The sequence below is a fragment of the Rutidosis leptorrhynchoides genome, chromosome 9 (assembly GCF_046630445.1).
Source record: "Rutidosis leptorrhynchoides isolate AG116_Rl617_1_P2 chromosome 9, CSIRO_AGI_Rlap_v1, whole genome shotgun sequence".
Lineage (NCBI taxonomy): Eukaryota > Viridiplantae > Streptophyta > Magnoliopsida > Asterales > Asteraceae > Rutidosis > Rutidosis leptorrhynchoides.
In genome coordinates this window covers 21,962,014-21,978,818 of record NC_092341.1, presented here as the reverse complement: position 1 = coordinate 21,978,818, position 16,805 = coordinate 21,962,014, and the positions used below count along the sequence as shown (strand labels likewise).

General features: G+C 37.2%; 1 protein-coding gene across 1 annotated transcript; it reads right to left on the bottom strand.

Annotated features, from left to right (window-relative positions):
• Nucleotides 1-11,854: 11,854 nt before the first annotated feature.
• On the bottom strand, nt 11,855-13,934 carry LOC139866496 (uncharacterized). Its single transcript, XM_071854748.1, has 9 exons — nt 13,846-13,934; nt 13,651-13,765; nt 13,485-13,521; nt 13,310-13,379; nt 13,111-13,215; nt 12,860-13,010; nt 12,684-12,763; nt 12,230-12,323; nt 11,855-12,147 (listed from the first exon to the last, which is right to left on the bottom strand). Exons 1-9 carry the CDS (start codon nt 13,883-13,885, stop codon nt 12,075-12,077), a joined length of 765 nt encoding a protein of 254 aa, XP_071710849.1. The 5' UTR covers nt 13,886-13,934; the 3' UTR covers nt 11,855-12,074.
• Between the last annotated feature and the right edge of the window lie 2,871 nt (nt 13,935-16,805).

Here is a 16,805-nt window from a genome sequence, read left to right as displayed (position 1 = left end):
CGATAATGTTCAAGTATTCGCGAGATATGTTCTCCTCCTTGAGAGCCTCTTCTTGGGCTACTCGAATCTGACTGTGGAGGTTCGAATGGATGGTGATGTTCAGAGCCCGAACGCGAAGAGGTACCGTCCTCTCCTTTCGACTTAAGGCGTCAGCTACAACATTGGCCTTGCCAGGATGGTAGCGAAGTTCATAATCGTAGTCGTTTAGCGTCTCAATCCATCGACACTGTCTCATGTTTAGTTGCTTCTGATCGAAGATGTGTTGGAGACTCTTGTGATCGGTAAAGATAGTACTCTTTGTTCCATAAAGATAGTGTCTCCATAGCTTCAATGCGAAGACGACGGCTCCAAGTTCGAGATCATGAGTAGTGTAGTTTCGCTCGTGGACTTTCAGTTGACGAGATGCATAGGCAATGACCTTCGTTCTTTGCATCAATACACAACCAAAACCATTCTTCGAAGCATCGCAGTACACAACGAAGTCATCACTGCCTTCGAGAAGAGATAAGATAGGTGCGGTGGTTAACTTCTGCTTCAGGGTTTGAAATGCTGCTTCTTGTTCTTTTTCCCAAACAAACTTCTTCTCTTTATGAGTTAACACAGTCAAAGGACGCGAAATCAAAGAGAAACCTTCAATGAACCTTCTGTAGTAACCGGCACGACCTAGAAATTGGTGAATGTGAGTCGGAGTAGTGGGGGTTTCCCACATGCTGATAGCCTTGATCTTGGCGGGATCAACTTTGATACCTTGATCACTCACAATATGACCCAGAAATTGGACTTCCTTCAGCCAAAATTCACACTTGGAGAATTTGACATAAAGCTGCTCTTGTCTCAAGAGTTTGAGCACTAACCGAAGATGTTGCTCATGTTCTTCTTCGCTCTTGGAGTAGATGAGGATATCATCTATGAAGACGATAACGAATTTATCCAGGTATGGCTTGCAGACACGATTCATGAGGTCCATGAATACAACGGGTGTGTTGGTTAAACCGAATGGCATCACGAAAAACTCATAATGACCATAGTGGGTTCTAAACGCAGTCTTTATCACATCACTCTCCTTCACCCTCAATTGGTGATAACCTGATCGCATATTGATCTTAGAATAAACACTTGATCCTTGCAGCTGATCAAAAAGATCGTCAATTCGGGGAAGAGGATATCGATTCTTGATCGTCATCTTGTTCAGCGCACGATAATCGATACACATGCAGAAGGATCCATCCTTCTTCTTCACGAATAAAACAGGTGTGCCCCAAGGCGACGAGCTCGGTTGGATAAACCCTCGGTCGAGCAATTCCTGCAGTTGAATCTGCAACTCTTGCAGTTCTGAAGGTGCCAGACGATACGGCGCACGAGCTACGGGTGCAGCTCCCAGCACTAGATCAATTTGGAACTCCACTGCTCTAGGTGGCGGTAATCCAGGAAACTCTTACGAAAAGACATCGGGGAATTCATTCACGATTCGCACGTCATTCACACTCTTCTCCTCTGATTCTAAAGCCTTCACATGTGCTAAAACAGCAAGACGTCCTTTCTTCATGATCTTCTGCGCTTTCATACAACTAATGAGGTTCAGTTTCGAACTACATCTCTCTCTGTATATAACCAGTGGCTCACCATCTCCTTGTGGTATACGAAGAGCTTTATCTCCATAGATAACATCAGCCCTTACTTTAGTCAACCAGTCCATGCCGACAATCACGTCAAAGCTTCCCAATTTTATGGGTATCAAGTCAATTTCGAAATTCACACCAGCTATGTTAATAATAGCTCCTCGGCCAATTTGGTCAACCTTTTCAAGTTTACCGTTGGCTACCTCGACAAGCATACTTTCTTTTAAAGGAACTAATGACCAATTTATCTTATCACAAAAGTGTCTACATACATAGCTTCTATCGGCACCAGTATCAAATAGGACAGAAGCTAAAAGATTGTTGATAGTGAATATACCTGTAACCAAGTCGGGGTTCTCACGTACATCCCTTGCATTAACATTAAAAGCTCTACCACGCGGTAGTCCACCGTCCTTCTTCTTATTGAGGCAATCATTCCTAAAGTGGCCCTGCTGTCCACACTCATAGCATTTCCTTGGCCCGTTTTGGTTTGTCCTTGCAGCTGGGACGGGAATCTTGTAGTTCTTACCAACATGTCCGATCCTGTTGCACTTTTTACAAACTGCATTACAGTACCCAGTGTGGTGTTTGTAACACCTCTTGCACTGCGGTAGAGTGCCCTTGTAGTTCGGGTTTGAACTTGTGCCGGGGTTGGGGTTTCCACCGTTGTTGTGTCTCTTAATGGGGGTTTGATCATAGGTCCTCCCCTTACTGTTATCGCACTTTCGCTTGTCACTACTACCCGCTTCAGACTTAGCCTTCTCTGGTTCATTGATGAGAATCTGATTCATGAGTGTATGCGCCATGCGCATTGCTTCGGGAACATTCGGTGGCTTGGACGAGGTGACATTACCCTTGATGGACTTAGGGAGTCCCCAGAAGTATCTCTCCATACGCTTGAATTCCGGGATGACCATGGTAGGACACATAAGAGCTAACTCAAGAAACCTCCGATTGTAACCATCGAGATCATTGCCAACAGCTTTCAATTGTATAAACTCTATTTCCATCTTTTATATCTTGGTTCTCGGACAATACACATCAATCATAGCCGCTTTGAACTCCTCCCATGGCGTAGCATACGCCTCATCAATACCTTGTGCCTGAGCCATGGTGTTCCACCACGTGAGGGCGCCATCAGATAGCGTGCAGGAAGCAAATTTGGTTTTGTTGGACTCGGAACAGTTGCTGACTCGGAATACTGATTCAAGCTTTTCAAACCATCTTGTGAGACCAACAGGCCCCTTAGTTCCGCTGAAGTTATGTGGTTTACAGCTCTGGAATTCCTTGTAGGTGCACTCTTTTCGAACGGGTTGGATAACTGGCGGTGGTTCAGCTTGAGGGTTCATTTCCGCCAAGGCTGCGGTGACTCGTTCATTAATCATCTTTTCGATTTGAGCTGCTGTGGGTGTTATTCGTGTGTTTGCCATTGCCCTTCGAAACAGAAATTTTGACTTAAGTCAAAATCCAGCATTTAATATATAATAATATAGTATATAGTAAACAGGGAAACAACATAACGCATGCCAATTAAGTAACGCAACCAGGCACAAATATCACAAAACCAACATACATTAATGTAAATAGAACACTGTGCAAGAATTTAACAATACAAAGTTCCATTAATAAAGAGTTGCATACATAAGTTCGTACATTACATAAGGAAAACATGGAACTACAACGAGATTACAAAATGAAACCTACTACAAAGCTCTATGGTGACGGTGGGTAAAGGATGTCCAGCACATGGGACATCTGCTCCTCGAGCTTAGTCACCCGAGCACGGAGGATCTCCACCTCTCTCGCCAGTTCCTCGACAGAGGGAGGGGCTGGCAGAGCAGGCGGTGCTGCTGGTGCAGGAGGTGCTGGTGGTGCAGATGGTACAGCTCCAGAGGTAGATGCTGCATGGCGGTAAGGCTTACGCACGAACGGATCAGCCGGGTAAGGCACGACCCGCTTACGGGCGGTAACCCTACGACGCTGACCATGTGCGTTAGTGAACACTTGACCTCCGTTGATCCCCGGAATAACGGTGCCATCGAAACGGTACCGCTTCTTCGGCGGGGTGGAGGGTGGCTGCACAGGTGTATCATCAAGGTTCTCCTCGTTGGAGTCGTCGTCACTAGTGTCATCTGTGGATGAGTCGTCGGATGATGAATCAGCTGGGGGTGGCGGCGATCGGCGACCGGTAGTCATGATCCGGTATCTGAAAGGTGGGATCGGTATGACACGTCCATCAGGAAGGCGTCGGCACCAATGGTTATGCTCATTACGGAACGGAACGTCCCCGTATTCCCCGGGAATCACAACACCACCGGGGCGGGGCTGTGGTTCCTGAGGTATCGGGGCAACTGGAGCTGGAATCTCCGGAGGGTCCTGGGCTCCGACTGCGGTAACCACTGGTACAGGTGTATGGCTGCTGGTTCTGGAGGATGAAGCGCCAGGGTCACTGGTTAACGGGATTTGGTCGACGGGTCTGAATTGCTGTCCAAAATGATGACAGGTGGAATATCCGACATCTGAACAAGGAAAATAACTTTTCCATATCAGTAAGTCATAAGCAAGCAAGTATTAGGCACTATAGCAACCTAGCACGGCAATCAGTACTAATCAGAGATAACATGTGAAAGCAAATAGTAATCATACAAAGGCAGAAATAGGCATATAGCAAGTTCGCATGGTAGTAAAGATAAGCAATAGCATGCAGTAAGATCATACAGGAGAAAGTAGGCAAAGCATGCAGTAAGTCTCGCAGAAACAAGTAAACAAGCTAGTTATAGATTAGTCCTATTAGTGAATCCTACTTAGGTCCGGTCTAGACTCACTAATGCAACCTAATTCCCTACAACCAATGCTCTGATACCAACTGTGACGCCCCGTACAAAACCATCGTGTACGGATCATCACAAGGTCAAACACTATATGCTGTTTGAAAACCGATTTGCATTCATTAAAAAGATAACGTTTTACAAAGATAACATGTCATAAGACTTATTACAAACCATTGTTCCAAAATAACATAAGTTTACAAATGCAAAACATAAGTTTCATAATTTGAGACATCTCTAGTAATGTAGCGGATAACTAATACAGCAGGTCCTTAATAGCAATTCAATAACAGTATGACATCAAGTGTAACAGCGGAAGCAATAAACCTCTAGGCACCTGAGAAATACACGCTTAAAAAGTCAACACGAATGTTGGTGAGCTATAGTTTAAGTTGTAATAGTAACATAAGATAGGCCACGAGATTTCAGTGCTGCAACAGCGTATCGAAAGAGTATGAAAAGTATATGCATAAACGTGGGCACCCGGTAACTAGACTTAACGTTTATAAACCCCTAAAAGTACACTTGGCGAGTGCGTATGTTCACGAAGTATTAAACACCCGTTAAATGCTAGCGTGACTAGCCCGAGTGGGGATGTCAAACCCTATGGATCCATATCTAAGATTCGCGTTCACCGGTTCAAAAACCAATGACTAAACGTTACCGTGCTAAGGGGAATGTTTATGCCGTTGTATAACCCACACACATATAAAGTTTAAGTACTCGTACCTAGTATGTAAAACGTAAAAAGCCCATGTATTCTCAGTCCCAAAATAATTAAAGTAAAAAGGGGATGCTATAACTCACAGTGATAAAAGCGGTAAAGTCGGTAATGAAAGTACGCAAGTAGTAAGTCGGTCCGAAAGGTCGTCAACCTAAATCAAATGTTACTAAGTCAGTAGGTTGTCTTTATAAATTCTAATAGTGCATAAAATAAGTTTAAGTGTCATCATCATCATCATCATTCATCGTCATAAAAGCTAAGTAAGTTTGACGAGAATAGAGATCGAAACAATAGGATGACTTTGGTCAGCAGCTACGACCTTTACGTAAATCGAAAAGACACATGGTCAGTGGCTATGGCTACGTACATGAGTCCCCTAACAGCTGACCAATTTTCAGAACCTAACTCGTCTTCGTTTGACCGTGGCGACGGTTTAAGTGCGAGTAGGTCAGAAATTTCAGCACAACGTTAATAGGGTGTAGTGACTATCGGAGGGCCATAAATCCTAAACCGTAACTCGGATTAAGACGAGGCCTAAACAGAAAATCATCTACTCGAACCGAACTAACTGAAAATCAAATTTCCAGTAGCCCGGGTGGTCTGATCAGATACGAAAATCATTGGACAAGTGCTCCGGTGGGGTTCTTGGTGCTTGATGCTCATCACGGTTCTCATCCTTGATGCTTGTAGCTTCAAGTGTACAACTCGTTGATGGTTTAGCATCACTTTTGACCAAGATTCACCATCAATACACAATATGTTAAGACCAAGTAAGAACACAACTCATTCATGAGTCTTAGATGGATGATGAACCAAGGTTACATCATATCCTTAGTCTTAACACAATTTCAATTCACAATAACAACTAAAGTTACAAACTTTACATTAATTCAACAAGTAATAGCACAATCTAAGTCAAATGAGGTGATGGAACCCTAAGCTAGAGAGCTTGGATCCATTTCACACAAGTTACAAGGTTGCAAAGCTAGAAAGCTTGAACCTTTAAGTGTTCTTGAAGATCTTGAAGCATAAAGCTTGGATCTTTAAGATATATGAAGATAACAAACACAAGTTTGAATCTTTTTCATAAAACAACATGATCAAAGCAAAAAGAACTTAGATCTAACAAAAAGATATGAAGATTCAAGCTAGAAAGCTTGCATCTTGATTGTTCTTGAAGATCTTGAAGCATAAAGCTTGGATCTTGAAGATGCATGAAGATTACAAACAAAAGTTTGAATCTTTATCATAAAATAGAAAGATTAAAGTATAAAAGAAGTAGATCTACAAAAGATATGAAGATTCAAGCTAAAAAGCTTGAATCTTCCATGTTCTTGAAAGATTCATGCTTGAATCAACAAGATATAAGTAAGATCAAAGCTAAAAGAAACTTTGATCTCCATAATATGATGATGATGATCATGAATTTGAAAAGAAAAAGAAGAAGGAAAAGAAGACTTACAAGTAATGCTAGAAAGGAAAGAAAGAAAGAAAGAATAAGTGTGTGAAAAACCAAAATGATCAAGTGTGGAAATGAGGGACTAAAAGCTAGTATTTATAGGCATAATTTCACTTGGATTGATGAAATGGCAAGGTCATTTGGCCAAAATTTTGAGGAGGGGAGGGGGAGACACCATGTTGCTTTATGGATCATGGTTGTCTAAATTGTGTCCTTTTGCTAGAATCCCATGTGACAATTAGATAAACCTTATCCATTATGCTAGTATGACTCATAATTATTTAATTATTTATTTATTTATTTATTTATTATTATGGGTCACTAGTAATAATACGTGGGCGAATTAATTGGGTCACTAGCTAGAGTAGGGTGGGCTTGAGCCCAACAAGGTAGAAAGTCCAACAAGACTAACTATTGGGCTTTAGCAATTAAATAAATAAAATTAAGCATCCAAAAGCCCAGGTAATTATTATTATAAAATAATAATTAATATTTCGCAGCCCAAAAGTTCCGGTTCCGACAAAAGTCAAACGTGCGCGCAGTCCGCGGTTTAATCGTAACGGCAAGTAACACTAACAGTTATAAAGCATTCAATGGACAAGTTAAGCATTTCACATACACCAAGGCATGTTTTTAAGCATATATGAATATAAAACACGTGTGCCAAGGTTCCGGAGTAATAAAGTAACACAGTACGCACAGATACGCAGTTTCGCTAAAATACAAGGCACAAAAGCAAGTCGAAAAAGTCGGGTCGTTACATGTACACTTCCAAAAAAGAGCCCTTGGTACTCCATTCTTGTCCGTTTTTGTAGCAAAGGATTTAATGGTACGACGGTAAGCCTCGAGGATCCAAATCTACAAATCATTTATTTTAACAATATCAATATATATATTATCTTTAAATAATAAAAGTATTTGAAATCAAACATGTCGTTACCTTAAATGCCCACATAAATCCTGCTAAAGTGTACGCCTTTCCGCTCTCTAATTGGCTTTCCCGAACACCAAACCCTTCACTAACCGCTTCGTAAGTCGGTTCCCATATACGAGACCCCCATGGGTACTTATTAACACTTGAAAAATCTTCAACTAAATACAAGAACTTCTTGTTCACCACATGGGCAGATTGTTTACCCATAAAAGCTCTCTCTACAACTAATATGATTGCTAGTCGAACCACATCATCGTCCGAAACACCAACCCGACTACTTTTTAGAAGCTTCTTTTCAATATCACCAATCAAAATGTTTGTGCTCTCTTTAATGGACGGAAATAAACGTTTTCTAATTGGAGCCGTCTCTTTTTCATAATCTTTAGGGATGTAATGTGCCATATCCGTACGGGTACCGAACAAAAACCCCGTTACTAGACAAAACTCTCGGCGACCAAATCTAATAGAAAAATTAGGCTTAAATCTAAACCATATGTCATCTTCCTCCTTTGGGTACTTAGCATCATCAATTCTTTCCAGCCATACAGTTTTACGTTAGAGCATTGCATGTACAAGTCCGGGATCGTTTTCCATGTATTCAAGATCTAACCATACACCAAAACATGTTTCTTTAAATATTTTTATTTGATTTTCAGTCATTACTTTCTTCACATCACCTATAATACTTATTTTATTCTTCATCGTCAGTTTACCTTCAACCCATCCCTGTAAAATTTAACAATAACAACTTCAGCATAGGATACGCAAAGGCGCAAGATTGGTCTTGCGTGTTAAACCATTGGTACGCAAGGTCGCAAATTTGGTCTTGTGACCAAATTGTGTCCGGAACTCAAAGACGCAAAATGATCCTTGCTCCTGGACAGTCAAACTAATTTGACGAGCAACAAATTGTTGTTTCACCAAATAACTATACAAACCAAGAGATAATATACCCCATTATTAAAAAAAAGCAAGAATACGGTTAAATAATGATGATTATCATAGAGACATTTCATCGAACAGTAGGTGTGCACGTTTTCACATTTATATATGAACATATGAAATTTATATACAACTCCCATATAACTAACATTATAGTGAAGGAAGAACTAACATGCGGATTTTCCATTGTTATTAGGTTGATTTCTTGATTTCTTTCTTAGTTAAAATGAAGCAGACGAAGACGATGGTGACGTAGACGCTGGTACGTGGTGGTGGTGGTGAATACGATGAACTAGGGGTAGTGCAGGTGGTGATGGTGGTTACGATCTACTGTTCGAACGAGAGAGAAGATGATGGAGCTTTGCGTATTTGCGTTTGTCTAGGTTTGCCGTATTTTGCTTCTCTGCGTCTGGGGATGTGTGTGTGTGTGTGTGTGTGTCAAGTGAATGCTGAAAATAGGTTTATAACCTAATAATAACAAGCGCAAGACGCAAAGACGCAAGGTCGCAAGAACCAAAGACTTTGCGTCTTGCGTCCAGTCGCAAGGTTCGATTTGCGTCTTTGCGTATAGTATGATTAATATTTTATGTTGCTGCTGTTTGAGTTTTTTTTATTTATTTAACTTCTGTTAATGTATATGTCCATCTAAGTTTACAAATATTTATCTAGTGCTCAAGTGTAAGTTTATAAAAGTTATTGATCAAATTACTCTCGTCGTCCTTGAACTTGTACTGAAATTAAAATGAGCAATAAAACAGATAGGCTAAAATTAAAATACCATTAGGATATTTCATTAACCCGAAAGTAGTACAAAAGGCCCTACGACCTAGTTTATTACATGATCAACCCAATTATAAAATTTAAGCAGCATACATAATCTCAGCATTCAACACCTCCTGATCAGAGGGATACACCAACTCATCTTCATCAGCAAAGAAGTTGTTCAACAACATGCCATAGGGCAATCCTCTCTCACCAGCTGCAGGCAATCCCGCCATCCGATTAACAACCACATATGCCAGATTAATTGGGATTTGTTGGAGCAAACACATCAAAATCAAAACTTCAGTTACATATAGCTCCACATCAGCATCATCTCGAAACATGACATTCCTCTTGATGACCGTCATCGTCTGTTGATACTGGTCCTGAATATGTTCTTCCCTGATAATGACAGGACCACTGTTTGGCATGTCAAAACCAGGTTTACATAGTCCCGAAACAAACCCAGAAGCTGAGAATGAATTTCCTGTAGCTGACCTTCTCGGGGCATTTTTCACATCCTTGCTAAGGCTGAAAAACTTGAAATCTCCATCTGGAATATCCAGAATCTCAGCAAACTCCTCCAACGTCCAATCGTAGGAATAACCAAACATGTTCACATGAACACATTTCAATTAACGTGGATCAAAAACATAGTTTGCATAGAATTCCCTAACAAGTCTGGGATAGTACTCATTATCTCGATAGAGAAAAGCTCCAGCATATATTCTCCGCCAGTACGCAGAAAAACTACCTTGAGCAGCAACGTAAAGACTAGTAAGAATAGGACGTTCGGCTAATAGTCGTCGTCTTTCAGCAACTTGTTGTTCTGACTCTCCTTGTGAAACTCGGTGTGAAGCTCTAGCTCTTCTGTCCATGGATATTAACTGAGATTAACTGTAAATAACAAAATAATTAAAAATAATCATCATTAACACAAATAATAAATATTAAAATTAGTGAAGAAAATGCTTAAATTAGTACTTTAAAGTGCCTTTAATCAATGAATTGCACAAGGTTGGAATTGTTATGAGACCGTGAAATCAAAGTTCCAGGGTCATACTATAAATATGGTAAAAATCTTATCCGACAAAAATCTAGGAAATCTTACTAAATCTTATCTGAAAATCCAACATCTGATCAGATAAGGTCGCAAGCTCGCAAGGCGCAAGGACGCAAGCTTGCGCCTTGCGAGGGCAAGACGCAAGTCTTCTTGCGTCTTGCGAGGGCAAAATGACAAATTTTTTTTTTTTTGGCTCCAGCGCAAGAATTTGTTTGAGAATGGGCATTTTAGCTATAATCCCTTTTTTTTACTGGGAAATTGTTCAAAAGGCCCATAAATCATACGGAGTAAAGTCTAAAAAGGATATGCCCTTAAATTTTTGTAATTGCAAAAATGCTTTCACACGCAACATATTGGGTGATTGGTGCTTGCGTGCGAGCTACATGTAATCTTGGACGATACCGTTAAAATGATCTAAAACTAAGCACCACGCATCGAGCACCACGAAACCGTACTTGGAGTATGTTTGACAAAACTAGCTGGAGCTTTAAGCTAATAGCTGTTAGCTTTTAGCTGATATCTAGTAGATGTTAGTTTTTTATATGTATTTAGTTGTTTGACAGAGTAGCTGAAACTGTTAAAATAAAAAGTAAAATGACAAAAATCTAGAAGCTAAAAGCGAAACGCTAGTTCTAGTAGTTTTTTGATTTTTCTCTCCCTAAAAAAACTTTAAGCTCTTGCAATTAAACGGAGTTTTTTTTATTTGATATAAGGTTTTTCACAAAAACTAAAAGCTAAAAGCTATAAAAAGCTTGTTGCCAAACATGACTTTGGTGCGTGGTCACGGATCATTTTTAGTTTCATTCATACGTAGTAATTTTAAGGACCAATTGTTTACACTTGAGAATTTGAGGTTATTTGCACTGATTTCTCTTTTTTATTTTAAAAAATCCAATCCAACGGCACCTTAACTAAACTAAAAAGTAATGGTCATGAAATTCGTACACCAATAAAAACTCTTCGTAATTCTCTACTTGTGTTTTGATATTACCCTTTATATCCAAAATAAGTACTATCACACTTTAAAGCACTATTCGTACACCAATAAAAAAAACTATGTGGATTCTCGGTTGGAATTTGTCGAGACTTTAAAGTTCTATAATAACTTATTTTCTAGAGATAAAACACTTTTAACAACACTTTATATGCAAGAAACAATAAAACACAAATAAATAGTTAGATATTGAATGCACTTAACCATCACTGAGCTGAAAAAAAATAAAATAAAATAAGCTGTTGGCGGTTTGTGTTCTAAATTAAAACAGTCATTCTGATTTTCAAAAACACACCACTATTTCTGAATAAAATAACATCACTTTTGGAAAATTGGATATTTCATGGAACCAAAAACTAAGTTATATTTCCAATTCTGTTTAGTACATCAATGTAGAGTCATACTAATAATATTTGTAATAAAGAAAACATGTAGAAACAATAAACGACCTTTTTGTAAACTAAGGTCAATATTACATTACAGTCTTAATCAAATCCCAAAACTTAAGTTATCAAAACACAAATCCCCATCTAACAACCAATAATCCCGACACCCTAGTATCCATTATTTTATAAGTAACAAAACATACCAAAAAAAAAAACGTTATATATATAATTTATATATTTATATATGTGTATACAAACCAATCCCCACTCTACACTTCTACTTAGTTCTCCCAGCTCAAAAAATTGTATACTTGTCAAGTCATTCTTCAGGTTAATCTTTATTTAAACTAACTCATCGTATCGTTAGGCTCCAAGTCTTGAATATAGCCATTGACATACATCTTCCATTTCTCTAGGAATTGTGTAATGACCAAGTCTACAAAAACACATGCACCATTTTAACTTCAATATAGTTCTTTTTAAAGTTTTGATACACATGGAGTTTTTTTATAGCTTACCCTTCATAACATTTAAATGTAACATAACGAAAACCAGCTACACTCATCATCATCGAAGACCTTTCTCCGAATTTATGTGGGACTACTTCATCGCCTGAGTCAGTAGTTAAAAAAATAAGTATAATTAGTTGATTACCTGCTAGTGAAATAAAAAGTTGAGGTGGAATGATATGCGGGTCGAATAGGTGGGGGGTTACACGTCAAATTGGGTAAGTTTTGTGCATGCCAATATGGGTTGGGTCGGCTTGAAACGCTTTTAGTTCAATATTTTTATGAAGACATTATGAGATCAAACTCAAAAAGTATATCTTTTCAAGTAATTTGTCTAAAACTGTTCATTATATTTGATGCATTAATTTTGGCAACTTTTGAGTTTTGACATGTTTGACCCGTTTTAACTTTATCAACTTTTGAGTTTAGATATCAACATCAAGCTGCTAGAAGAAGTACATACAATTTCCATGACATATTAGAATAGGCAATGAAGCTGCGCGTATTGCAGCATCGATTGATCCTATTCTGCTCCTCAAGTTCCTGAACAAGTTAATTCAACTACATCAACCTTTAAGAACGTTAAGTTTTTTTTATTTTTTTTTTAAAAGCCGAAACAAGTTTTTTTCGTTCATTTACCGTGCACCAGGAAGGCATCCGCTTAATCCAACTACAGCTTTTATGTTAATTGGGTACACGTTTCCATTTCCATATTTTCCTTGAGCGAAACAGGCTGCCGAGTAAAGCGCACACGCAGCACCGTTACTAAACCCTCCAATACCAAGTTTCACTGTTATAAAAACATTAAAAAAAAAAAACAAAAACAAAAATTGTTAGAATTTTAGTAAGATTTGGAAGCTAAAGCATGATAAGGTCTGGTGACAAATTACCATCAGAAGGCTCGGATGATAATAAGTTTGCGATGTGTGCAGCAGAAGCGTCTAAACCTTCAACATCAACTGGACCATCTTCCGAAAGCTCTCCTCCATCAAACCCTGTTAAGCACAAGTAAGTATTGTTAATTAACGTTAATATATGTACAAATTAAACAATGTTTAATTGTTTTAAGTTTTGATCATAAGACATTACATGCAGCACATAGGAATCCCCCGAGAACTGTCACCGGGCGCGTAGGAGCGGTAGGGCATATCCATTTAACCTGCAACGATAACACCCTTCACGTTCACTGATCGCCATTTTTATTTTAAATTTTTAATATCACAATTAAATAATAAGGAAAAGAAAACATTATATGTATGCTTACATTTGGTAGAGGAAGGTTGCCTAGTTGTTGGGACCAACTGCAGTAATTAAAAAGAAAAATATCAATTGTTGTGTTAGTTATAAACATGATTCAGAATGAGGTCCTTGCAACATATTCATGAGCATATAATTAACATTAATGTAACAAAATTAAATCATGAATCCACCTCGAGCCAGTATCGCCAACACCATGCAACCAAACAATAGTTGCTTGGTGTTTTGCTCTTGGCCTAATCACATACGTTCTTCCGTATTCTATCTTTCGCCGAGCCGTTCTACTGCCTAGAATTCATTGAAAACTTTAATCAAACACTTGGTATGCAACAACCAACACTATAACTACAAATGATTTTTGAGCTTACCAGAACCCATTGACGCACTTGAATAACTCATTACTGACATGTTAAGGGTTTAAAACAAAAATGTACTAATGAAGTTTGCTTGTATGAATGAAAAGATGTAATGAGTTTGATGAAACAGGTTTGTTGTGGCAGTATGAATTTATAGGGAAATTTGGGAATAAAACAAAGTGAATATTCAAACACTGAATGTAAAACAGCTGCCTAAAATCCAAAAAGAAACCATATGCCATCAAAAGCAAAAAATCTTTTTCATTATAAGAAAGATAGAGACACAAGAATCAAATGCATAATTAACTCTACTTCAAAATTAAGGGCTCAAAATTTAGACAGAAAGAATTTATGCTTTGATAGTGCAGTTAACTAATGTATATATAAAAATTGACAACTTTTGAAAGCTAGAATATTACTTGAACAATGACAAAGAAAAGAACAATCCAATTTGGTAAATAGCTTTTTTTCAAGTTTACAATCATTTGCTTTATATGTATCACAATCACAATTTTATGTATATGGTATGATGGATGGATATATCCATTATCTTCTAAGTGAAGTTCTGTGTCTATATTTTCATCATTATCGCTTGTGACTTGAAAAAAATTTGATCTTTATATTTTTAAACATGATTTTCCAGAGAGAATTTGATAAAACAGAAAATTAACTATGTATGAAGGCTTTTTTTTTTTTTTTTTTTTAACATTATTTCACTTTTTTGTACTTCTAATCTTTGATCCGACTACCCCGTTTTTTTCAACTCCGGCAGCCTCACTACTCCTATGGCAACCGAGCGAGTCTAAGAAATAATTTTTGCGGTTAAAAAAAGAAAAAATTGGGCTGCTGGTCACTCATGATTACTCCAAATTTTATGATAGCCACTGATGTTTGTTTTGAACATGGTTCGTCACCCAAGTATGCAAAAGTTCCATGATTGGTCACCCTTGCTAACTTCTGAAAAAAGCCGTCAGTTTAATCACACGTGTGTGTGGACAACTTTTTTTTTTTTTTTTACAGAAGTAAGTTAGGGTGACCAACCATGAAACTTTTGCATACTTGGGTGACTAACCATGTTTAAAACAAACATTAGTGGCTATCATGAAATTTGGAGTAAACATGAGTGATCGACGACACAATTTTTTCTTAAAAAGATTAGTAAAACGGTTTGAATTATAAAAGTTGCATAAAACATCATTAAAACATTGAAAAATTATATAGTTTTAGACAACATACTTCATATTCATATGTCTAAAAAAAAAGTGTTACTCAAATATTCAATTTAAGATATTTTGTTAAAATATTTATTTTTTATTTCATTTAATACGTTAATTCGAAATTAACGCAATGGTTGGGTTTCATTTTTTTCAAGTTATTCGATTATAATTGTTCATTTAAAAACAAAATCGAAAATCGAACCAGAGACGAATATAATGAAAACCGAATTTTAATTCCATCCGGTTCGGTTTGGTAGAAAATAAAAAGTGATACAATTTTGTTTTTTAGACTTTTGGTTTTGAAATCGATATGTGGTATGTATATATTGAATATTGTAATATATATTACTCCGTATTAGTTAAATTCGGTTTTTGGTATAACCGAATTAAAACATTTAAAATTAAAAATGAACCGAAGATCAAATTTAAATGTGTAAACACTACCAACAGAAAAATTCAAATTTGCTTTTTCTTATTTTGACATGGTTCGGTTTTCATATAAAGTCGAATATTAAACACCCGTTATCAAGAAGCACACTTTATGCAATGCATATATATTTCTTGTAAATATACAGCGGGTTGGAATTGGAATTAAACTCAGGATCTATTTCACAAAGTTCTTCTCTCTTTTAAAATGAGTAAACACTTTGACAAAAGTTGAATTTATTTAAAATTATTATAGACTAGTTATTAAAGTTACAGTTACGAGTTATTTGTCTTGACTATCTTGTCTCACACTCCCAGTTGCGTGTCGTGTTGAAAACTTATCACCTTCAATTAATTCAATTATGTTATAATAATAATAATAATATAGATATGGATAGTCAATTTTGGTGTATACATATAGTCAATTTTGGTACACAAAGTATGTATTTTTATATTGAGATTTTAGGCTATAAATACTCATGAATGCAAGCATTAAACTTGCACCATTTCTCACACTTACAAAGTGTTTCTTTCTTTCTCTCCATTATCATCTTTGTTCTTACACTTCATTATTAGTATTCTAAATCAAGAATCAAATCACTAAAGGTAGTTATAAGCCTACTGAATTATAACATCAAGAATCAAATCACTAAAGGTAGTTATAAGCCTACTGAATTATAACATCAAGAATCAAACCACTAAAGGTAGTTATAAGCCTACTGAATTATAACACGTTATCAGCACGATAATCTTAATACTAAATATGGTTGGCTCTGCCACCAAAATGATATATGGTCGGTTATACCACCAAAATGATATATGGTCGGTTATACCACCAGAATGATATAGGTCGGTTATACCACCTGAAAAAATATATGGTCGACACTGTCGCCAAATTTTCATTTATGTTTACTAATATTTATATTTTTGTTATATAACATTTATTTATGATTGCTTACACATGGTCGACACTGTCACCTACTTATCATTTATGTTATATTAAATTTATGTTTAATGTTTATATACTTATGAATATAAATTGACTCTAATTTATCATGATGTTTGTTTTAATTTTTGATAATAGAAAATGTCGAATCTGGAAAAGCTTAAATTTACTCCTTTAGAATCAACTGGAAACAACTACATGCCATGGGTTATAAAAGTAAAAATGCATCTTAAATCAATGGGCATTCTTGAAACCATAAATGAAAACAACACTTGTTCTGAAAAAGAACAAGCTACGGCATGTTGCTTTATTCATCAACATATTGATGAATGCTTACAAAATAATTATGTGACTGTAGAAGATCCCCATGTTTTATGGGAAGG

Bases quoted from the DNA above. Each gene is read 5' to 3' on its own strand.
- LOC139866496 (XM_071854748.1), bottom strand. From the start codon at position 13,885: ATGTCAGTAATGAGTTATTCAAGTGCGTCAATGGGTTCTG. The intron at 13,216-13,309 runs GTAATGTCTTAT...TGTGCTTAACAG, and splicing joins GGGATTCCTATGTGCTGCAT to GGTTTGATGGAGGAGAGCTT. The intron at 12,764-12,859 runs GTAAATGAACGA...TAACTTGTTCAG, and splicing joins GGATGCCTTCCTGGTGCACG to GAACTTGAGGAGCAGAATAG.